We start from the raw sequence: 24,362 nt of genomic DNA on the forward strand, positions 1-24,362 counted from the left end.
CAATAATCAACTAAGCAGACTAATTCAAAATTATCCTTTTTTTTATTTCAAAATTAAAATGTACCTATCACCCAAATAATTAAATATATAAATAATTATTCTTTTAAGTGTAGATAGAAAAAGATAAGCATCCACATGCGAGTGATAAGACTGGTGAACTAACTTTGCATTAAAATTCCACTAAAAAAAAAGGAAGGAATATTTGAATTTTCTAAGGAAAAGGAAACATTTGAATTTTCTAAGGAAAATAAGAACAAGTTAAAAATTCAAACGTCTTGAATTTTGAACAAGTCTTGATCAAGAGGTCCTTTTGTATTAATTAATTTTGTAGCTTCTAGGCTAGAATTTGGAGCATTGATACAATTATTTTAAGGCAAAAACAAATATTTTTGGTAAATGCCCGTTATTATTCGCAATACATATATTAATATTTTTAGTTTAAAATAAAATAACTCAATTATTTTTAAATTAAAAAAATATTTTTTAAAAAAAAAACATCTTGTATAATTTTATAAAAAATCATTGAATTTTTTTATAAAATGAACCATAATAAATAAAAATATTAAAAATTATAATTTTCACTTCACTAATTAAATACTAATTAATAAAAATTTAAATTAAATATTACATATATGGAAGTATTTTCACTAAGACTAATGGGCCTTTGATTTTTGAATATGCCTTGAGGTATTTTCATATCAATTTATCTCTTAAATATTACAAAAAGACAAAATTTTTTCTTGATACTCTTTTCTTTTTCTATTTGAAATTAATAATTTTTTACTAATTTCTTTATTGGAAAGGAGAGAATTTAAATTTTTAATTTTTTTTAAAAAAATCACTTTAAAATAATTTAAATTTATACTTAATTTTATAAGATTTTATTATTTTATTGTAAAATAATATCTTTTTTAATGTTCTTTCAAGTTCAGAAAATCATATTTGTGCACAAGTTGCTTGAGCGGGTCGGTTACAATAAACTCCAATATAAAAATTAACATTAAACATAGATTTAGAGGTAATAATTTTTTAGTTCCATTCAAAATCATGAAGTTTGGAAGTGTTTATTTATGCTATATATAAAAATAAGAAAAGAGAGGAATATCAAGATTTCTCAAAATGCTCTAAATTTTTAAATTATTTATAATATTATTTAATTTTAAAATAAATAATATTTAGTGGCATTAAATTCTCACTAATAACTTTAGACAATGAAAATTTATGCAAAAAACTACTTTCACAAATAATTTCAATTGTTCATATTATTATAATTAATGTCAAATACAAGTTAAAATTATTTTTATAATGATTCTAATTTATACCAAAAACTCTATTATAATTTATAATTAAAATTTAAATAATTTTACTATCTAAATCTAACAAGACACTAATTAATTTAAATTATTTTGTCTATTATAATAATATTAAAAAAATTATTTTTATAATTATTTTGGCGCTATTGTTGTTAAAAAAATTTAAAAAAAAATACTAATCTGTTGCTTACTTAATGTAATATATAAAACAAATATATATATATATATAAAAGAGTTGGAGAAAGAGAAACACGACATCAAAAAAAGTTGGGATTTTGCTGACCATTGTTTACTTTGGATCACTGCACTAAAATTGTTATATTGAGACTTAAAACTTTATCTATTTATTTATCTATAAAAAATATTTTACTATATAAATGGCAAATTATATATGAAACTTGCTAGATAATTAATGGCAAATTAACATTCTGTTTACTCACATTTTAATTTTGGGTACAACACAAATATGTTGTTTTCGCAGCGGTGGTACTGTTTCAAACAAACACATGGACACAAAAATTATTAAGAAGTTGGTTGCACAAATTGCAAAATCTTCAATTTTCAGCCCCAAATACTACTATCCTAGCATGACAGGCTATGGATGGGTAAACTTTCAGTAACTTCACGTCAAAAACTGCATAATCACCTTTCACTGTATAACCTTTGTCCTGTCCAACACCATTTTGATTCTCTTATCAAATTCAAGTTTATACTTTAATGGCAATTAACTCAAATAAATACTGTGAGAAAAAAAAAACTCAAATGAACACGGAAATGCAAATGTTTAATGAATGTTTGCGGAAATACTATTATTATTATTAGTTGAAAGAAGAACAAAGTTGAAGATATATACTTACTTTTCGGAGAAGTTTCACAGGAACAATGAACCTTCTAATTCCTCCTGCTCGCATGCCTCTAATTCCTTCATTAAATCCTACATGCAATAGATCTCAATTTAATTCATTTACTCATAAAAAACATACATGCATACCCTAAATAATTATCAAATTTAACACAACAATATAGAAATCGTCTACACTGTTTTTCATCTTCTCACCTGTACCAAATTCATGTTCGCACAAGTCCCGCTCTTCATGAGAACTCTTCGATTTAGATTTCCTGTTGATGTCTCTATTTCCATAGTTATCATAGAGATAGTAGTCGAAAACGACCTGCAGAGCATGCCAAAGATTCTAACAAATACTTGTATATACGGATTCACATAGATGTACAATATAAAATATAATGGATTCACGTAAAACTTAATATATTTATGCTATAATCTATATAAGCCCAATTTAGATGAGAATTACTCTCAGGTTATATCAGTTACGTTTAGTAATTTCATGGCTATCTCATATTTTAAAGTTTGTTGTTGAGGAGAATTTTGTAGGAAGGAAAGATAAAGTTGATATAATACCTTTAGCTTCCGGATATCCTTATTCTGCACACAATCACCAGAACCAATGTGAATATCTAGGTACTTAATCTCAGACAACTCTGAACCATCTTTGTATTCCTTTAGTATTTCTTCCTGTTGATTCCCTGCACAACAAAAATCCCGCAGAAAGAGAGATATGAGCAGTCCAATGGAAATCCTGTATATAATAACCAAGGAGTTTTTTTTTTTTTTTTTTTTTTTTTTTTTAAAAGAAATTGATATTACATGTTTATTTAATTGTCTATTATGGAACTGCCATTTCATGTTATATTTTGAATTAGGATAGCATTCACAGTTTTAAGTACTCATTATGAGTTATTTTGGAATTTAAATTTTATATATTGGATAGATATTATTTTATATAAATAATTATTTATTTATTTAATATTAATATACCAATATAATACAATTCATTTTACCAATATACTATGCTCGAATAAATTATTTTTTCCCCTAAAATTCAATCCTGAGTTCAATTACGTAAATGTGCACTATATAAAAGGATAAAATTATAGATGGGGATGTTAAATTTGGATCAGACTTAACTCACTCTAAAAACTAGTTCAAAGGGGAGGATTGCTTATAACTCATATAAGGGGCACATTATCCATTTTCATAACCGATGTGCGATTCAACACACCCTCTCACATCCAGAATTTTATTAGTGCGTGACACATTTATTGGAGGCCCAACATCGGATGGAAAGGCTCTGATACCATGTTAAATTTGGATCAGGCGTAACTCACCCCAAAAGCTAACTCAAAGGGGAGAATTGTCTCATACAAGGGGCACATTACCTATTTCTACAACCGATGTGGGATTCAACAGGAAATATGATTTAATATGAAAAAAATTTAAAAAACAATAAAAAAATTTTTCATGCATAGAAAAACAAATAAAAAAAATGACGTACGAACCTTTCTCATCAAATGGAAATTCAAGATTTTTGATACGGTCATCCAGCGAAGGCGAGAGTTTTTTCTTATGAAAAACACTTGTCAACCACCACGAAAAGTGATTACGGTTCCCAATATGCTCATCGCTTGTGTTCTCCGTAAGCAGTGGTGTGGTTTGATCATCCTGCTCATTGGATTTTTTTCGTGCTGATAACCGCCGGGTCTTGCCTGCACTGGGCAAGGCTGGACTGAAGGGAGCAACACCAGACCAAAGCCCACGGCACCTTCCCTCAATTGACCGGTTTAATGTCTCAAGCCCTGGACCAGATACACGGGGCAGACTGAATCGGCAATAGGCCTTAGACCCTTGAGAAATGATCCAGCCCGGTGATGTGACATGAGGACCAGATACACGGGGCAGACTGAATCGGCAATAGGCCTTAAACCCTTGAGAAATGATCCAGCCCGGTGATGTGACATGAGGAAAAACAGCTAATCTAGTCATTTCGCAGTTTTGCTCACATGCACGCCGAGATAAATTAAATAACCGTTTGGTGTGGAGAGGGGTTCTGACACTTCCGTACGTACGGACCTGCGTGACAAAAACAGGTGTCACTGTAACAGAGAGACCATTAGACATCACTAACAGAGAAAGGAAAGGGGAGGGAGAACTCTCCTGTTAAGCTAAGTTTACGCAACGACTGTAAATCCTCTTATTCTGGATTTAAAAATATCTAACTTCCATTAGATTTCTGGCCAGTCATCATCAATATACAATAAAGTTTAAAAATTAAATGGTTATACTTATTAAGTGTCCAAAATTAACAATGAAAAGGTGAAAATGTCAATTGATTTTTTTTAAAAAAATTTATAGACTAATCACGTATTTGGCCAATTAAAATTGTTAATAATATTTATTAATCATAGCTAAAGTATAATTAATAGATTATGTCAACAATAAATCAGTTACTAACTTATACTATTAGGTCTATATTATGAGAAATTTTACAGTATTTTTTAGGATTTTTTTTTATATAGAATAGCGATAATAATAAAAACTATGTAAAAATATATCATAAAAATAAAAAAAATAACTCTAAAAGAAGTATTGAATAGTTTTTTAAATGTTTCATTGTCTATTAAATTCTTATAACTTTACCATATATGAAATAATTGTTTTATAGTATAATTTTTATATTATTAGATACAATTTGAAAACAGAATCCATTAATCTGTTGTATTAGATACAATTTATGACATTTCTTTCTATTAAATTTGTAAAAATCTTAATTCTTAGAAACTTTTTTTAAATTTAGAACAATCATCTTATAATTGTTTATATAGAGTTTGATGAAAAAATTATTGTGGAAACTATTCGACTCAGTAGAGTTAGTAAGAATTTAGATAAATTATAAATAATTATAAATTTTTATTAATTCAAGATTTTTTTTAGATTTTATTTTGAATGAGGCGACAAACTAATTTAATCGGTTACTGTCTTAATAGAATAATTTAAATTATATGCTAGTTCCACTATTTGGCAAAGGTCTTCTAATATTTTAGACTTTTTATTTAATACTTCAAATTCTAAAATAAGTATTTTGGAGAAGGTTAAAGGCTCGAGTTAATATAAATCTATCTAGTTAAAAATTTTTTTAGACATAGTTTGATTAAGAAATAAATTCTTTTATTTTAATTAATATTTATAAATTTGGACGAAAATTAATTTTATCCAAATTAATTTGGAGACTTAGACATAATACTGCTACCAATTTTAAAATTTAAATATTTATGAAACCTATTTTTTAAATCTAATTGGCTAAAATAATTAAAAGACCGGAGAAAAACAAAGCATCGTAGCTAATTGGGAAGTATCAGGATGAAAAAGATATTATATAGTAATATATAATTTTTCATAAATAAAAAAGTTGTTAGTAATAAAAATAAAAAACTTAGTAAAACAACAAATACTAAATGAAAAAAAAATTGAATAATAACTATGCAAACTGCCAAGAAAAACATTATGAAGAAAATAATAACATGGTCAAATACAAAACAATTTGTTTAGCATAAAGTTTTAATGGTCAAAACTACCTTTTAAAAGAAAAAGGTTAAATCAATTAAAAAAACAGTTTAATAGAAATTATTTTGTTATTTTAATATTCTTATCAAATTTAATTTTAAACTCTCTAATATTGTCTAACTAAAATAGAGCTTTTTTTTTTTTTTTAAATAGGTCTTAAGACATGTAAAAAGCACTGGAAACAAGAAGATAAAAAGGGCAAAAACCATCAGATCAGCCACAGGGACGATGAGCAGATGATTATATATGCAGAATTAATTAATATTATAGTAACTGTAGTAATTATAATTAAATATAATCACGAATGCAACACTAGGATACCTGTAAAAGCTAGAAGCGGGGCGGGTGACAGAGAGAGACTGCGGTGGAGGAAAGTAGATGCACTCCGATTCGACCGTCTTTAGACAGCTGCCACCTTGAGAGAGATGTGTGTAAAAATGCAACAGAGAGGGTATTTATACCATAATATACATGTGGAGATCATGATTATCTATTATATTTGTGCTCTTAATTTATGTCAAACATTGAATATGAACTACCGCATATCAACCACTCTATGATGAGTCTTCTCGGTTAACTTAATACAATTATATCTATATATCTATATATTGTGGTGGTTGATGAGAAGTCACGATTATCTTTATACATTTACATTTTTTGATTTAAATTAAAAAAATTTATTTAAATTAAAATAATTTAAATTTTTAATTTAATTTTTTATTTATTTTGATTCAATTTTAATAAAAAAATTAAAAAATTAAAATAAATTAATTATAATAATATATTATTTTCACTAACATAAAAAATTAAATTAGATTAAAATTAAAATATTTCAATTAAATTTTAAAATATTAAAAATAAAATATAAAAAATAAATACTTTTATTAAAAATTTAAACCGATCAAATCAAATCGAATTAAATTAAATTAAATCGGTTCAATTCGATTCAATTTGATTTTTATAAATATTAAAATTTTAATTTTTAATTTATTCGATTCAATTTAATTTTAAATTAAACTGATTAAATATTCACTCTTTTTTATATTTTAATGCGAGTAGAATGCTCACTTTTTATTATTTATTTTTTATTATTTTACCACATTTATATATTTAATATTTATTTTAAAATAAAAAAATTTAATATTTTATTTTTATATTATAAAAAAATTTAATTTTAAATTTTAAAATATATATTACAACATTTCTAAAAATTTTAAAATTATATTTTCATTAATTTTAACTGGTAATTATTATTGTGATTTAAAAAAATTTATTGTCAACCGCTGAATATGAACTACCCCTCATCGACGACTCCCTGATGAGTCTTCTGAGTCAACTTATCTATGTACTATAGTGGTTGATAAGGAGTCTCGATCATCTTTAATACAGTCACGTTTTTTTATTTAAATTAAAAAATTAATTAAATTAAATTAATTTAAAATTTTAATTTAATTTTTTATTTAATTTAATTATAATATATTATTTTTATGAATATTGAGATTAAATTATATTAAAATTTTATTAAAAATTTAAATTGATCAAATCAATTCGAATCGAATTGAATCAAATTGGTTTAATTAAATTTGATTTGCGATTAAAATCGATTCAATTTAATTTTTATAAATATTAAAATTTTAATTTTTAATTTATTCAATTCAATTTAATTTTAAATTAAATCAACCGAATAGATTGTTCACTTTTTATTATTTATTTTTTATTATTTTACTACGTCATATATTTAATATTTATTTTAAAATAAAAAATGTAATATTTTATTTTTATATTATAAAAAAATTTAATTTTAATTTTAAAATATATACATCTCTAAAAATTTTTAAAATATATTTTTATTAATTTTAACTATTAATTATTATTGGAATTTAAAAAAATTTATTGTCAAACGCTGAATATGAACTACCCCACATCGACGACTATCTGATGAGTCTTTTCGATCAACTTAATACAATTATATCTATATACTATAGTGGTTGACGAGGAATCTTTATCATCTTTAATACATTTATGTTTTTTGATTTAAATAAAATAATTCATCAAATTAAATTAATTTAAAATTTTAAATTAATATTTTATTTATTTCAATTCAATTCCATTTTAATAAAAAATAAAAAAATTAAATTGTATTATTAATAATAATAATATATTATTTTTATTAATATAGAAATTAAATCATATTAAAATTAAAATATTTTAAATAAATTTTAAAATATTAAAAATAGTGTAAAAATTAAAAAAAAATTATTAAAAATTTAAATCGATCAAATCAAATCGAATCGAGCTGAATTAGATCGATTCAATTTGATTTGATTTTTAACTAAAATCAATTCAATTTTTATTAAAATTTATTCAATTTAATTTTTATTAATATCAAAATTTTAATTTTCTGTTTATTCGATTTGATTTAATTTTAAACTGAATCGACTGAATACTCACTCTTATATGTATTTTCATATTTATATCGATCGATTAGATCGCTCACTTTTTATTATTTATTTTTTATTATTTTATCACACTCATATATTTAATATTTATTTTAAATAAAAAAATTTAATATTTTATTTTTATATTATAAAAAATTCAATTTTTAATTTTAAAATATATATTAAAATATCTTTAAATTTTTAAAAAATAGAAGTGATGTCTGGAACTAGACCGATCTCTATCCCTCCCTACAGGATGACACCTGCAGAGTTGAAAGAGTTGAAAGATCAGCTGCAAGAGTTGGTAGATAAGGGTTTTATCCGACCGAGTACCTCACCTTGGGGTGCTCCAGTTCTGTTTGTAAAGAATAAGGATGGATCCCTAAGACTTTATATCGACTACAGACAGTCACTACCAAGAACAAGTATCCTCTACCCAGGATCGACGATCTATTTGACCAGCTAGCAGGAGCAGGTTGTTTTTCCAAGATAGATCTGAGATCTGGATACCACCAGCTAAGAATCAGAGAGGAAGATGTGCCAAAAACAGTGTTCAGGACCAGATATGGGCATTATGAGTTCCTAGTAATGCCGTTCGGGCTAACCAATGCCCCTGCAGCATTCATGGACCTCATGAACAGAGTTTTTAGCCAGTATCTGGATCACTTTGTTATCGTTTTCATTGATGATATCTTGGTGTATTCCAGAGATGCAGAGGAGCATCTGAGGATAGTGTTACAGACCCTGAGGGAGCACGGCTTATATGCCAAGTTCTCCAAGTGTGAATTCTGGTTAAGGAGCATCTCTTTCTTGGGGCATGTTGTGTTAGAAAAAAGAATTGAAGTGGACCCCAAGAAAGTAGAAGCTGTAGCTAACTGGTCCAGACCCACTATAGTAACAGAGATCAAAAGCTTTTTAGGTTTGGCAGGTTACTACAGGAGGTTCGTCCAGGACTTCTCAAAAATTGCGGCTCCTATGACCAGATTGACCAAAAAGAATCAGAGGTTCGTTTGGTCTGAACAATGTGAGGAAAGTTTTGAAGAGCTGAAGAGAAGGTTGACGTCAGCACCAGTGTTAGCTCTGCCTACCAGTGATGAAGATTTCACAGTGTTTTGTGATGCATCCCGAGTAGGACTAGGTTGTGTGTTGATGCAAAATGAGAGTGTAATTGCTTATGCTTTTAGGCAGCTGAAGAAGCACGAGTTGAATTATCCTATACATGATCTAGAGATGGCAGCTGTGATCTTTGCACTCAAGATATGGAGGCATTACCTGTATGGGGTTAAATGTGAGATCTTCATAGGTCATAAGAGTTTGCAGTACATCTTGAGTCAAAGAGAGTTGAACCTAAGGCAGAGAAGATGGGTAGAACTGCTTAGTGACTATGATTGCAAAATTCAGTACCATCCGGATAAGGCAAATGTTGTGGCAGATGCCCTAAGCCGGAAATCACTTGGCAGTCTATCTCATGTTACAGCAGAGAGAAGACCGGTGGTGAGGGAATTCTATAAGCTCATTGAGGAAGGGTTGCAGTTGGAGTTGTCTGGTACAGGTGCTTTGATAGCTCAGATGAGAGTGACACTCGTGTTTCTGGAGCAGGTGGCTCAGAAACAGCATGAGGACCCAGAGTTGGTGAAGATAGCCAGGATAGTTCAAGCAGGCAAGAATGATGAGTTTAGATTCGACGATAAGGGGATCCTCCGTTACGGGAACAGGTTATGTGTACCAGATGACGTGAGTCTGAAGGGAGACATTATTAGGAAAGCTCATAATTCCAGATACAATGTTCACCCTGGAGCCACCAAAATGTAATAGGATCTAAAAAAAGTCTATTGGTGGCCAGCTATGAAGAGAGAAGTGGCACAGTTTATGTCTGCTTGTGAGATCTGTCAAAGAGTGAAGCTAGAGCATCAGAAGCCAGCTGGAATGCTCAACCCACTACTAGGGGTGAGCATTCGGTCGGTTTGGTTTTGACAGAATAAACCGAAAATCAAAATTTTAGTGTTTATGAAAACCAAACCGAATCGATTTTAGTCAGAAACCTAATCGAACTAAATCGGTCTGATTCGATTCGATTCGATTTGGTTTGATCAGTTTCGATTTTTAATAATTTTTTATTTTTTACACTTTATTTTTTGTATTTTAAAATTTAATTAAAATATTTTAATCTTAATATGATTTAATTTCTCTATATTATTAAAAAAACATATTATTATCACTAATCAGATTGGTTCGATTTTTTTAGTTTTTTTCTGATCAAAATCAAACCAAACCGAAATAATTGCAATTTTTGAAATTAAAAACCGAACCGAACGGAAATGTATAAAAAATCGAACCAAATTTTCAAATCGATTCGGTTCGGTCGGTTTTTTCGGTTTGAACCGAATACTGCTCACCCCTACCCACTACCGATTCCAAAGTGGAAATGGGAAAACATAGGAATGGACTTCGTAGTGGGGTTGCCAGCCACGTCCAACAGACTAGACTCCATATGGGTGATTGTGAACAGACTAACCAAATCTGCTCACTTCATCCTTGTCAGGAGTGGCTATTCTGTGGACAAATTGGCACAAGTGTATGTGGAAGAGGTTGTGAGGTTACATGGGGCTCCGGTTTCAATAGTGTCAGATAGGGGACCCCAGTTCACCTCCAAGTTTTGGCGGAGTCTGCAGAATGCAATGGGCACCATGCTAGACTTTACCACTGCTTTCCATCCTCAGACTGATGGACAGTCAGAGAGGACCATCCAGACTATAGAAGATATGCTCAGAATGTGTGTGCTAGATTTTGGCGGTTCTTGGAGGCAGCATCTACCCTTGGTGGAATTTGCCTACAATAACAGTTATCATGCTAGCATAACGATGACTCCTTATGAAGCCCTTTATGGGAGGAAGTGCAGGTCACCTGTTTGCTGGAAAGAAGTGGGAGAAAGGACCTTGGCAGGGTCTGAGTTAGTAGAGATCACCAGCAGGGTAGTGCCCATTATTAGAGAAAGGATCAGAACTGCTGTGAGCCGGCAGAAAAGCTATGCAGATGTCCGCAGGAAGCATGTGGAGTTTCAGGAGGGAGATATGGTGTTGCTCAAGGTGTCTCCTATGAAAAGGGTGATTCGTTTTGGGAAGAAAGGTAAGCTAGTTCAACGGTACATTAGACCCTTTGAAATCTTGCAGAATATTGGGAATGTATCGTACAAGTTAGATTTACCTGCTTCAATGGAGAGAATACATCCGGTTTTTCATGTTTCTATGTTACGGAAGTTCGTGTCAGATCCGGGCAAGGTTTTTAATGAATCAGATGTAGAGATCCTAGGAGATCTCACCTATGTTGAGCAGCCAGTGCGGATCATAGACACACAGATCAGAAAGCTAAGGAACAAGGAAATCTCGATGGTGAAAGTCCTTTGGAATCACCATAATGTAGAAGAATGTACCTAGGAGACACGGGAGTCCATACTCCAGCAATGCCCCTACCTCTTTTAAGGTTAGTGTTTATGTGTTTTATGTGTTTATGTTTATGCTATGCATGTGTTTGTTTGTTGAATATTCGGGGACGAATGTTCTTAAGGGGGGAAGAATGTAATACCCGGCTAAGTTTTGGCATCAGAATTTTAACTTTCCGACGAAATCTCCGTTGGAATCTGGAATCCCGAGGTCGGAATCCCTTAGAAGGGTGAAATTAAAGGTTTTCTAAAATGTTTTTATATGTTTTTAAGGTTTTTAACAAAGAAAGAAAAATTGAGTTTTGAAAGGAAAAGTCATGGAGGAGAAACCTAAGTTCGGCTGGCCGCCGAACCTCAAGTTCGGTTTTTAATTTCAAATTTTTTATAATTTAAAATTTTAATTTAATTTTTTATTCATTTCGATTCAAATTTAATAGAAAAAATTAAAACAAATCGATTAGTGATAATAGTATAATATAAAAAGATTAGATTATATTAAAATTAAAATAGTTTAATTAAATTTTAAAATACTAAAAGTAAAATATAAAAAAAAAATTATTAAAAATTTAAATCGATTAAATTAAATCGAATTAAATTGAATTAAATCAGTTCAATTCAATTTGATTTGATTTTTATAAATATTAAAATTTTAATTTTTAATTTATTTGATTCAATTTAATTTTAAATTGAACTGATCAAATATTTACTCTGTATATTTTAGTGCGAGTAGATTGCTCACTTTTTATTATTTATTTTTTATTATTTTATCTCACTTATATATTTAATATTTATTTTAAAATAAAAAAATTTAATATTTTATTTTTATATTATAAAAAAATTTAATTTTAAATTTTAAAATATATATTATAACATTTCTAAAATTTTTGAAAATATATTTTCATTAATTTTAACTGGTAATTATTATTGTGATTTCAAAAAATTTATTGTCAACCGCTGAATATGAACTATTCCACATAGACGGCTCTCTGATGAGTCTTCTCGCTCAACTTAATACAGTTACATCTATGTACTATAGTGGTTGACGAGGAGTCTCTATCATCTTTAATACATTTATGTTTTTCAATTTAAATAAAGAAAGTGATCGAATTAAATTAATTAAAAAATTTAAATTAATATTTTATTTATTCTAATTCAATTTAATTTTAATAAAAAATTAAAAAATTAAATTGTTTTAATTAATATTAATAATATATTATTTTTATTAATATAGAGATTGAATTATATTAAAATTAAAATATTTTAAATAAATTTTAAAATATTAAAATAAAGTGTAAAAAATAAAAAAAAATTATTAAAAATTTAAAAAATTAAATCAAATTGAATTGAACTGAATTAGATCGGTTTAATTTAATTTAATTTTTAACTAAAATCAATTTAATTTTTTATTAAAATCTATTCAATTTAATTTTTATAAATACTAAAATTTTAATTTTTTTATTTATTTCATTTAATTTGATTTTAAACTGAATCGACTGAATACTCACTCTTATATATTTTTTTTATTATTTTATTACACTCATATATTTAATATTTATTTTAAATAAAAAAATTAATATTTTATTTTTATATTATAAAAAATTCAATTTTTAATTTTAAAATATATATTAAAATACCTTTAAATTTAAAAAAAATATTTTTATTAATTTTAATGGTTAATTATTTTAATAGTTAGTTATTGTGATTTAAAAATATTTATTAATTAGTCTTATTGTTTAAAAAATATTTATTAATTAATTTTTTTATTAAAAATATTTATATTTTTATATAATATTTAATGATTAAAGTTTAAAAAAATTATTTATTAAAATTTTTAAAATATAAAAAATATTTTAATTTTAAAATTAAAATATTAATTATTAATTTTTTTTAATAATAAAGACCAAATAATAATTGTTTCTGCATAGCAAGTCAACAAAAATAAATGCGTGCATTTGGCTTAAAATAATTTAGGTACATCACTTTTAATGTCTACCTAGCAGCTAGCATATCAATTAATATGAATGTACTATTGATCAAGATATATTTAAAATTCAAAATGTTTGCATTTTAATTTTTTTTTCCTAGGAAATTGAATATTTCCCTTTTTAAACCAATAATCAGTGGTCTTTTTTTTATTGTAAAATTATTTTTTATTATTTTAATGTTTGATTTGGAATAATTATAAATTTTTGTTAAATTTTAAAATTAATATTTCTGTTAAATGGATTGTCTAATGCTATTATTATAGCCGTTTGTATATTTGATTAGAGAATTTATTAAATATAATTATCACTTTATTTGAGACGATATTTTTTTTATTTGAGATGATATTTTTTTTATTTAATAAAATTTTATTAATATAATTTAAAAAAATATACTATGCGAAGAAAAAAAAGAAAAAAAAAAAACGAAACAAGCTATCATCCGTCAGTTGAATGGAAGCTTCACAATTCTTATAAAATGACTATGAGCTGGGAAGCCAAAGTTGCAATTTACTCCAACTCCTTTAACAAAAATTTACATATCAATCCCAGAAAACAAAGGCAGCAGTACCAAGAATCTGCGCCATGGCTCGGTATCTTTCTTTCTTTCTGTTTGTTTCTGCTATTTGCTCATCATTTTCAATTTTTTAAATATATAAATCACACTTTAAATTTTAAATTTTAATATAATTAATATATCAATTTAAAAAATTTAAAACAGAAAAATAGTTTTTAATATTCTGTATATTCAGATGAGAAGCTTACAAATATATAGAGTTTATAAAATACAAAGTAAAAAGTAACCAAATATGAAAATCATATATAAAAATATTTATAAAGCTAATTCCCTTTAATTAAAAAGAGTAGATTATCCCCAATACGGTTACTAAAATACAAAATAAAAAGTAAACGAATATGAAAATCCAAAGATCTGATTCTATCATATATGAATATTTTCATAAAGCTAATTCCCTTTAATTAAGAAGAGTAGAGGTACCCTCAATACGGTTATTTTATTTTTAAAATCGTACACTTAAATTTTTTTATTAATTAGTCTGTTCTATCTATTATAATTTAAATATTTAAATTTTTTATTTTTTATTTAAAAAAATACTTAAATTCCTAATAATTTTTATCTATAATATTTTATTTAACTAATTTTTAACACTTTTTTCCTTCAATTTCTATTTATTAAAATATTTCAATACTTATAATTTCAATACTTATAATTTCAAAATTTTTAAAAAATACTTACAATTTCAACTACTTTTAAATGGTAATAAGTAACTTTTAAATAAGTAACTTTTATAAATAGTATTTTAAGAATAAATTATACTTTTATAACCATTCACTAACTTTAAACTAATATTTATAATGGATAGAATACCAGTAATTTTAAAAAAATTAAATATTAAAAAATTTAAAAATTTAATTTTAAAAATATAAGAACTAATCCATTAATTATGTTGAAATTTAAAGATCAAAATATAGTTTATATAATATAAAATTCTCATTTATATTGAAAAGGATTTAAGTTTTCATAATAATATTTTAATATTTAAAATATTTATTTTTTTTTTGAAATAGGGGTAGGAGGAGTCGAACCTTAGATCTTTTAAGGCTACAGGATGCACTTTTCACCAGGCTAAGCCTTGGAATGCATATTTAAAATATTTATTCTCCTTTTAACTGTTTAATTAACAGAATTATAAATTAAAAAATTTACAATTTAAATAAATTAATTATATAAAAATTTAAATATTTAATTTTAAAAATATAAAAACTGATCTATATTAATTTTATTAAAATTTAAAAATTAAAGTATAATTCACCCTATTCAATTTATAACCATTGTTTAAACCTATTTTTATAACAGTGGATAAAGGATTTCCAACAAATATTTACTATGTCCATGATCAAACTTTCGATCTAATTTAAGACGTAAAACACTGAATCACTAATCCTAATAATTATGAGTAAATTTACCTCCACGTTCATAAAGAAAAATCTTCACATATCACATGTTTTTTTCCTATTTAAGAATTAAAAAACTATATATCACGGAAATTTATTTCTAATGTGACATTGCACTGATGGGCAAACTTGAAGCAACTCCACGTAAAAAGCCCCCGGATTTTCGCCCTGTACAATCAACGATGGGCTGGCTCTTATTTGAGAGAAATATATGTAATAGCAAATGTAAAATCTGAAAAACAAATTGAATAAAAAAAAATACACTATATCAAAATAAAACAAGGAAGAAGAATTGTGAGATATATACTCACAGGTGAAAATTCTTTGGGCACAAAAATCTTCCTTATTCCTCCCTCTCGCATACCTTCTATTCCTTTCTCGAATCCTAATACACGTATACAACTACACATTACAATGTCTGCTGCTAAACAAAATCATGCAAAAATTATACATTATGCTTCAACAGTTTCTCGTCACCTTTTCCAAAATTATGCTTGCACAGGTAAATCTCTTCAAGTTTTCGCTTGGAATTCTTTTTACTCCCATAATTGCCCCATCGACTAGGCCTTTCAGAGCTTTCATAGAAATCATAATGGAAATTCACCTAGAAAATAATCTAAATTTATAAGGGCTTCATTTCCTCGGACATATAAAGAATGACTATGAATTTGATCCGATATAATAGTAAATTTTATTTATTTTCTTTTTATGGAGAGATTCATTTGTATATATCTTAAATATAAATTTTATTCATTTGTAGAAAATAATACGGAAGAGCACCACACAAACCTTGATCGGGCAACTTCCCACCTGCAGGAATTTCAGGTGACTGAATCCAGAAATGACAAAGAAGGAGGGGGTGATTTCCAACAATCTAAACGCCACATGGGGTGATCTTTCATTTCATTTTCGATCTGTGGTCTATTGATTGAAGCGAGAGTTGGCTAAATAATATTGAAAATCAAAGTCAGCCGAGAAGCTGTTATAGACTAAGTATCACTTACCTGTTGGGTTGTGTGGAGTAGCACAGTGCTTGATTCTCCTGAACCTCAAAGTTCAGCAGCTCAGGATGGGATATTTCTGATGGAATTTGACATATATTTTCAAATTTTTCTTTTTATTAACTATTTAATCCACAGATAAAGAGAAAGGGAGAGAAGCAAAGAGTTAGTTACTTGCAAAAGCTGGCATGGGTTTGAGAGATAGTGACGCGGTGGAGATCACAGCGGCGGATAGTATCCGGTTCAAGTTGCTGTTTGGCATGGGCGAGAGAGAAACAGATATCTCCCTAGGGAGTGTTGTGAAGAAGACCTCCATGGCGGAGACACCATCAGACAAACCGTGAGGCATTTTTCGCCGGCTCCGCAAAGGAGACTTGCAAGTTTTTATCTTGAAGCAGTCAAGTAAAATTAACCCAACAAGAAATGGGAAGCATACAAAACAGTCATATATAACAACTCCACCAAAAAGCAAATCCATTTTTTATAATTAATTTTTCATTTTTGTCCTGTATACTCCAATTGATGCTTTAAAATTTGTGGCTGATGTAGTCTACCAATCCATTATCCACATCGTATTGAATAATTAGTATGCCTTATTCAAAAAATCAAAACCCCATCTGTAGTGAAAATACATTAATATATCTAATATTTAATACAGTCACGTTTTTAGATTTAAATTAAAAAATTAATTAAATTAAATTAATTTAAAATTTTAATTTAATTTTTTATTCAATTTAATAATAATATATTATTTTTATTAATATAAAGATTAGATTATATTAAAATTAAAATATTTTAATTAAAATTTAAAATATTAAAAATAAAAAATTTTTAATAAAAAAAATTTATTAAAAATTTAAATCGATTAAATCAATTTAAATCGAACTGAATCAAATCAATTTAATTAGATTTAATTTATAATTAAAATCGATTTAATTTGATTTTTATAAATATTAAATTTTAATTTTTAATTTATTTCATTTAATTTAATTTTAAATTAAACGAAATATTCAACTTCATATATTTCAGTGTCACTAAATTACTCATTTTTTATTATTTATTTTTTATTATTTTACTATACTCATATATTTAATATTTATTTTAAAATAAAAAAATTTAATATTTTATTTTCATATTATAAAAAAATTTAATTTTAATTTTAAAATATATACTTCTCTAAAATTTTTGAAAATATATTTTCAATAATTTTAACTGGTAATTATTATTGTGATTTAAAAAAAATTATTGTCAACCGCTATATATGAACTACCCCACATAGACGACTCTCTGATGAGTTTTCTCGATCAACTTAATACAGTTATATCTACTTACTATAGTGGTTGACGAGGAGTTTCTATCATCTTTAATACATTTATGTTTTTTAAAACTATCATCTTTAATACATTTATATTTTTCAATTTAAATAAAAAAAGTGATCGAATTAAATTAATTAAAAAATTTAAATTAATATTTTATTTATTTTAATTCAATTTAATTTTAAAAAAAATTAAAAAAATTAAATTGTATTAATTAATATTAATAATATATTATTTTTATTAATATAGAGATTAAATCATATTAAAATTAAAATATTTTAAATAAATTTTAAAATATTAAAAATAAAGTGTAAAAAATAAAAAATTTTATTAAAAATTTAAATAAATTAAATTAAATTGCATTAAAATGAATTAGATCGGTTCAATTTAATTTAATTTTTAACTAAAATCAATTTGATTTTTAAAATCTATTCAATTTGAATTTTATAAATACTAAAATTTTAATTTTCTATTTATTTCATTTGATTTGATTTTAAACTGAATCGACTGAATATTCACCTTATATGTATTTTTATATTTATATCGATGGGATTAAATCGCTCACTTTTTATTATTTTATCACATTCATATATTTAATATTTATTTTAAATAAAAAAATTTAATATTTTATTTTTATATTATAAAAAATTCAATTTTTAATTTTAAAATATATATTAAAATACCTTTAAATTTAAAAAAAATATAATTTTAATGGTTAATTATTTTAATAGTTAGTTACTGTGATTTAAAAATATTTATTAATTAGTCTTATTTTTTAAAAAATATTTATTAATTAATTTTTTTATTAAAAATATTTATATTTTTATATAATATTTAATTATTAAAATTAAAAAAATTATTTAATAAAATTTTTAAAATATAAAAAATATTTTAATTTTAAAATTAAAATATTAACTAATAAATTTTTTTAATAATAAAGACCAAATAATAATTGTTTCTGCATAGCAAGTCAACAAAAATAAATGCATGAATTTGGCTTAAAATAATTTAGGTACATCACTTTTAATGTCTACCTAGGAGCTAGCCTATCAATTATCAATTAATATGAATGTACTATTGATCAAGATATATTTAAAATTCAAAATGTTTGCATTTTAATTTTCTTTTCCTAGGAAATTGAATATTTCCCTTCTTAATCCAATAATTTTTAGTATTGCAAAATTATTTTTTGTAAGTTTAATGCTTGATTTTAAATGATTATAAATTTTTGTTAAATTCTAAAACTGATATTTCTATTAAATGGGTTGTCTAATACTATTATAACTGTTTATATTTTAATTAAAAAATTTATTACGTATAATTATTAGTCTTTTAATTTGATAAAATTTTATTAACATGCTTTAAAAAACATATATGATGTAAACAAAAAAAATAAAAAGAAAGAAACAAGCTATCATCCGTCAGTTGAATGGAAGCTTCACAATTCTTATAAAATGACTATGAGCTGGGGAGCCAAAGTTGCAATTTACTCCAACTCCTTTAACAAAAATTTACATATCAATCCCAGAAAACAAAGGCAGCAGTAGCAAGAATCTGCGCCATGGCTCGGTATCTTTCTTTCTTTCTGTTTGTTTCTGCTATTTGCTCATCATTATCAATTTTCTGACATAGTTTTGTCTCTGTCCATTCAGAAATGGAGGTGAAGAGGAAGACAGTGATATAAAAAAACACAAAGATATCATTTTGAAAGCACTGGAAGATCTTGTTACTGTGAACTCACTCTTCACAATGGCTGTGTTCGTAGGCATATCAATGGCATCTCCTAACAACAATACTTTTGAAACCCGACCCGAATGCCAATCAGATACAAAAAAGGAGAAAAGTGTGATCGTTTTCGAAATTATATCATTTGGTTGCTTTATCTTTTCAAGCATGCTGGCCAAATCACTGGGGATTTATCTCAACATGTTTTACTCCGGTAAGGTGAACGGTTCGTTGCTGAAGCCAATCAGGGGCTTGGTATTCTTGGTATCGTTACTGGCAACGATTGCTGGGGTCGCTTTATTGACATGGTCAGTGATTTATGTTGTGGAGATTAAGGTAGGGAACCTTTCTTGTGAGACCGAGGAGGCTCTGTTTGCAGTAGTGTCGCTAGTTGTGCTTGTGGGTGTTGCTCTCTTATCTTACTTATTCTCAATGGCATTTGCTATCTTGCACTGTATGGTATTCTAGACACAGAGATGGCGGTAGAAGTCTTGAAAATCAATAAATTGTACGATTTATTTTCACCATTATTACTACAATTATGCATTGATTTTTGAAAGATATTTACGCCACCGGTTATAAATATATAATTAATATTAACTTATTCATACATTCATATCTCTAACTTTAAAAAATATATTAAAATATTTTTAAAATTTTAAAAATAATTTAATTATTTATTTTGTAATTTATTATTTAATTATTATGATTTAAAAAATTTATTAATTTAATCTTTTAATTTTAAAAAAAATATACTAATTAATTTTTTTTATTAAAAATAATTTTTTATAATATTTAATAATTAAAATTAATGAAAAAATTATTTAATAAATTTTTGAAAATCTTAAAAATATTTTAATATATTTTTTAAAAGTTAATAGATTAATTAATAAATTTTTTTAATAATAAAAATTAAATAGTAATTTTTTGTTATTTATAATAGAAAAAATTACTATTTAATCTTCATTTTAAAATGGAGTTTATCCTTTAATTTTTAAAAAATGTATTAAAATGTAATTGACATTTTAAAGAGTTTAATTAATTTTTTTATTAATTTTGTCATTAGATATTTTACTATTTAGTCCATATAGTTTTAAAAAACTTATTAGTTGTTATTTTAAATTTTTAAAAAATTTATTAATTAGTCTATACAAAGATATTTTACTATTTTTTATAATATTTAACAATTAAAACTATGGGAGGTATTTTATTCTTTTTTGTAATATTTAACAATTAAAACTATCGGAGGACTAACCAGTAGACTTTTTAAAATATCAAATACGTTTTAATATATTTTTTAAAATTGAAAAACTAATTAGTGAATTTTTTTATATTATAGAGATTAAATAGTAATTTTTTTATGTCGCGAGAATTAAATTTTGAAAATTATTATTTTAATATTTTTTAATAAAAAAAAGGCAAAACTGAGATTTCATTCATTAACAATCCAAATGTATATTATTCTTTTTTTATAAGCCGAGGAATCTTATAAGACTGGAATGAACATTATAATATTGTAATTCAGCAGCACCTAACAGTACAATACAAAGGAACAGATTCAGAAGGTCCCTCGCCAGGAAACCCAAATTTTTTAGTTTTCTTTTTCACATCGAAGCTCCATGTAGGCATTCTTGAGTATCTATGTTGGGGAACCTTGCCAGTTGAAGCTCAAGTTGTTGTGGTTCGATCAGTTCTGGATCTGTGGAGCACCCCAGAGGCTATATATTAAAAAGCTAGCAAGCTCCATTGTGTCATCCTTCCATTACTCAGCTCTACAGTTTCTAGGATTTGGGTAGGTATTGCCGACTGGTTTCTGGTTTTCCTTATTAACCTTCTTTTTTCTACTCTTTGAGCAGAAAACATTGTGAAGTTATCCTCGTAGCTTTCGCGATCAGGCTTTGATGCTGAGTACGGTTTGATGTTTTGTTTCGTTTGGATTTTGGTCGGCACATAGGGGTTTGCATGGGTAGGCCTCTCTTATGGGCTTTGTTTGATTGTAACGGTGGCCAGTGTAGATGGACCAGAATATTTGAAATGAAATAATATATTTTTTATAATTAAAAATTTTGAATTTAAATTTTATTTATAAATATTGTTAAGGTAGTATGTTATAATAATGAAAAATGGACACCTATTATACATCCTTATGCGAGGGTCCCAGCCTCCTGACCCAATTTGGATCCGAACAAAAATAAACATATTATATGTCGTGAAGTTCAGGAGAAGGATAAACCTAAATTCTAGATACGGTATTATTCAATATGTTTCATGGAGATAAAATAGCATGCATCATAAAAGGCACGTAGATGCTCAAAGCAAGCGTAACAATGGCGACCAGCGATCCTGCTGCCCTGAACGCATATTCACTCCCACAAGAAATCTTTCCCACTCGAATTTGTATCACATCCACCATCGACGCTGTCAAAAAAACGCAACCAAGAATCGATCCCCAGGCTGACATCAACAGCATCCCTCCTCTGATAATCTTGAACTTTGTTTTCCTGAAATCTTTTTCCCTGTATATGTTGAGATGAACCTTGAGAGTCTTGGCTACCAGGCTTGATAGCAAGAAGAAAGCAAATGATAGCACCTCATTCACTACAAGTCTTTTGGCTAGAACCGAGTCTGCGTCGCACTCGGCACGGTTCTCCAAGCTGTGCTCGCCGGGATGAGCCAAGGATAAGCCCACAAACACAGCTATTGTGAAGAGCGAGTTCACGTTGACGAGATCGTCTAGTGCTTTTTGATGGATTTCTATCGTGTCCAGCACCTTTTTTTCCTTTGGTGTATCTATAGCTTTTGCCTCTAACCTGAAAAAAAAGAGACGAAGGTAAAAGAAATCAGATAAATTTCTACTTATGGACATTAATGAAACACAGAGGATTAAGAGATACCCATCCATGGCTGATTTTTTTATTGCAGTTATGGGGTAGGGAAATTGAATGGCCTTTGGTTTTTAAGCATTACAAAAGGGGAAGGTTGAAAGAAACAGTAGATGCTGATTAGCCTAGTATAAACGCATAATAAAAGATTAGAATTTTATTCTGGAATCCACAATTTGCCATGCATGGTGCAAATTTGCAGATCTTCCATAGGAATCTAACGCAATAACTTTGGAAAAGATTCCAACCCTCAAATGAAGCCCTTTATATTAATTTTAAACTTGAATTGCCGGATAGGGCCTTAAAATTTTACATATAAAACCAAATGGAAGCCCACGTTTTGTTTAGCCAAGTGAAAGGAGTGGAGCAAAAATGGCCCATAAGCAGACAAGAACATTAGCTCTGCAATTCCTGTTTATGACATACAACAAGGACCCCTTCTGTCCAAAAGTCTGACCAAAGTGAAAGTCGACAACCACGAAAGAGCCTTGAAAAGCAAAAGCAAAAGCAAAAGCCACGAATATCATGCAATATTTAACTTTTCATCAAGCGTATCAAGATTTCAAGTTTTAGCAGAAACCAGACAGAAGCAGCAGCAGCAGAGTCAGAGTCGATGGAAATTGCCATTATTTATTTATTTTTAATGCTTCGGATTGAAACAAAAGGGCGTTGATAGCCCATTTACAAGTCATCATAGATAATTAAGTCAAGGAAAAGTTCGAGGCAAGTATCAAAGGCCTCACACTAACACAAGAAAACATCCCTTGTAAGATTTACCTTCCTCCAAAACATATGTTTCTCACATGATTGAAAGCAAGTGCAACATTAGACAATACATGAACCTTAGCATTTTTCACACAATGAACTTGTCTTCTCCATCCTTGAGCAATCCTTTGACTTGCTCCATTCAACAGCAGTAAAAAGCTTTCAATAAACTCATTGGCCAGCTCTTCAAGACACGAGAAAACAACAAAAGACTAACTAATTGAAAGAAAAGCCTAGTCCTAGTAGTCGTGCCTAGTACTAACAAAATTACTTTGTCCAAAAGGAGAATTTTCATCCTGTGTACAGCAAGATAATAATCATACAGGCATTGCATGCATTACCTGCATATGCAAAAATGATCACACGTATATATTTAACAGAGGAACTTATTTGACTCACTGAACATTTACATAAGATCAGTTCAAACTTGAAAAAAAGCTGAGAAATTTAGTGGGATGACATAGCAATTAGCAAAAGCCATGCTTGTAAATGAACATCTTAAAAGTTTCAAATTGTTGACAACAATAATTTGAAGAATCTAGACGACCTAATTACCCAACAGTGAAAACTGAAGGCAGTCAATTTTTCAAGTTCCTTTTTTCTTCTAAAATGTGAATTTCAACCAAATCAAGTCAGCCATCTAAACCAAAGGCCATAAATTGCTAGCAACTTAGAAACTAGCCCCATTTTGATTTGCTGAGATTCAACTAGACAGAACTAGACAGAACTAGACAGTATATACAAATGTCAAGAAACCGAACATTAACTAGTTAAATTAGCTTGCAAACCTTCCACTTTCCATCTTCCCCTACTCAGGAGATCCAAATCCCACCAGAATTTGTATTAAATGTACTAAAAATCAGCTGAAAATTTGTACCAACTCAAGCATGACAAAGAATGAAATGCTTCAAACTAATAACCCAAGCAGTATCATCTAAAGTTCAAAACTTTGTATGTAGACAATCCATATTTAGCTACTCAACCATCTAAATTTAGCTAACAAAAAACCAAGTCACATAAGCCAATTTCTCCAATAAACAACATACACCAATTTCATTGGCAAATGAAGCCCAAATTTTTGCAGAAGAAAAGAATATAGAAGATAAG

The 24,362-nt window shown here is 27.1% G+C and overlaps 3 protein-coding genes and 1 long non-coding RNA gene across 7 annotated transcripts; 1 reads left to right on the plus strand and 3 right to left on the minus strand.

The window, feature by feature from the left end:
- Positions 1-1,703: 1,703 nt before the first annotated feature.
- LOC122721395 lies at positions 1,704-6,274 on the minus strand. 3 transcript variants are annotated; one of them, XM_043949089.1, is made up of 6 exons: positions 6,055-6,274; positions 3,672-4,242; positions 2,734-2,858; positions 2,371-2,485; positions 2,171-2,247; positions 1,704-1,981 (listed from the first exon to the last, which is right to left on the minus strand). In XM_043949089.1, exons 2-6 carry the CDS (start codon positions 4,153-4,155, stop codon positions 1,868-1,870), a joined length of 915 nt encoding a protein of 304 aa, XP_043805024.1. In that variant the 5' UTR covers positions 4,156-4,242; positions 6,055-6,274; the 3' UTR covers positions 1,704-1,867. The 3 variants fall into 3 exon arrangements, with proteins under 3 accessions (XP_043805024.1, XP_043805023.1, XP_043805025.1); XM_043949088.1 differs by having other exon boundaries at positions 3,672-4,368; XM_043949090.1 differs by having other exon boundaries at positions 3,672-4,265; positions 6,055-6,271.
- A 9,351-nt stretch (positions 6,275-15,625) lies between these two features.
- On the minus strand, positions 15,626-17,030 carry LOC110608334. Of its 2 annotated transcripts, XR_006348073.1 has the most exons (6): positions 16,742-17,029; positions 16,571-16,646; positions 16,356-16,487; positions 16,044-16,170; positions 15,878-15,951; positions 15,626-15,734 (listed from the first exon to the last, which is right to left on the minus strand). It is a non-coding gene; the product is annotated as an uncharacterized LOC110608334 (long non-coding RNA). The 2 variants fall into 2 exon arrangements; XR_006348072.1 differs by having other exon boundaries at positions 16,356-16,646; positions 16,742-17,030.
- A 2,262-nt stretch (positions 17,031-19,292) lies between these two features.
- LOC110608114 lies at positions 19,293-20,134 on the plus strand. The gene is made up of 2 exons (XM_021747323.2): positions 19,293-19,452; positions 19,536-20,134. The coding sequence occupies exons 1-2, from the start codon at positions 19,445-19,447 to the stop codon at positions 20,074-20,076; spliced, it is 549 nt and encodes a 182-aa protein (XP_021603015.2). The 5' UTR covers positions 19,293-19,444; the 3' UTR covers positions 20,077-20,134.
- A 1,538-nt stretch (positions 20,135-21,672) lies between these two features.
- LOC110608335 lies at positions 21,673-24,218 on the minus strand. Its single transcript, XM_021747557.2, has 2 exons — positions 22,503-24,218; positions 21,673-22,418 (listed from the first exon to the last, which is right to left on the minus strand). The coding sequence occupies exons 1-2, from the start codon at positions 22,508-22,510 to the stop codon at positions 21,875-21,877; spliced, it is 552 nt and encodes a 183-aa protein (XP_021603249.2). The 5' UTR covers positions 22,511-24,218; the 3' UTR covers positions 21,673-21,874.
- Positions 24,219-24,362: the final 144 nt, after the last annotated feature.

This window comes from Manihot esculenta, chromosome 12, assembly GCF_001659605.2.
Source record: "Manihot esculenta cultivar AM560-2 chromosome 12, M.esculenta_v8, whole genome shotgun sequence".
Lineage (NCBI taxonomy): Eukaryota > Viridiplantae > Streptophyta > Magnoliopsida > Malpighiales > Euphorbiaceae > Manihot > Manihot esculenta.

Coding starts and splice junctions, on each gene's coding strand:
- LOC122721395 (XM_043949088.1), bottom strand. CDS start 4,290: ATGTCTAATGGTCTCTCTGTTACAGTGACACCTGTTTTTGTCACGCAG. Junction 2,859..3,671: donor ATTTCCATTTGATGAGAAAG/GTTCGTACGTCA, acceptor TTTGTTGTGCAG/GGAATCAACAGGAAGAAATA. Junction 2,248..2,370: donor CGAACATGAATTTGGTACAG/GTGAGAAGATGA, acceptor TATTGCATGTAG/GATTTAATGAAGGAATTAGA.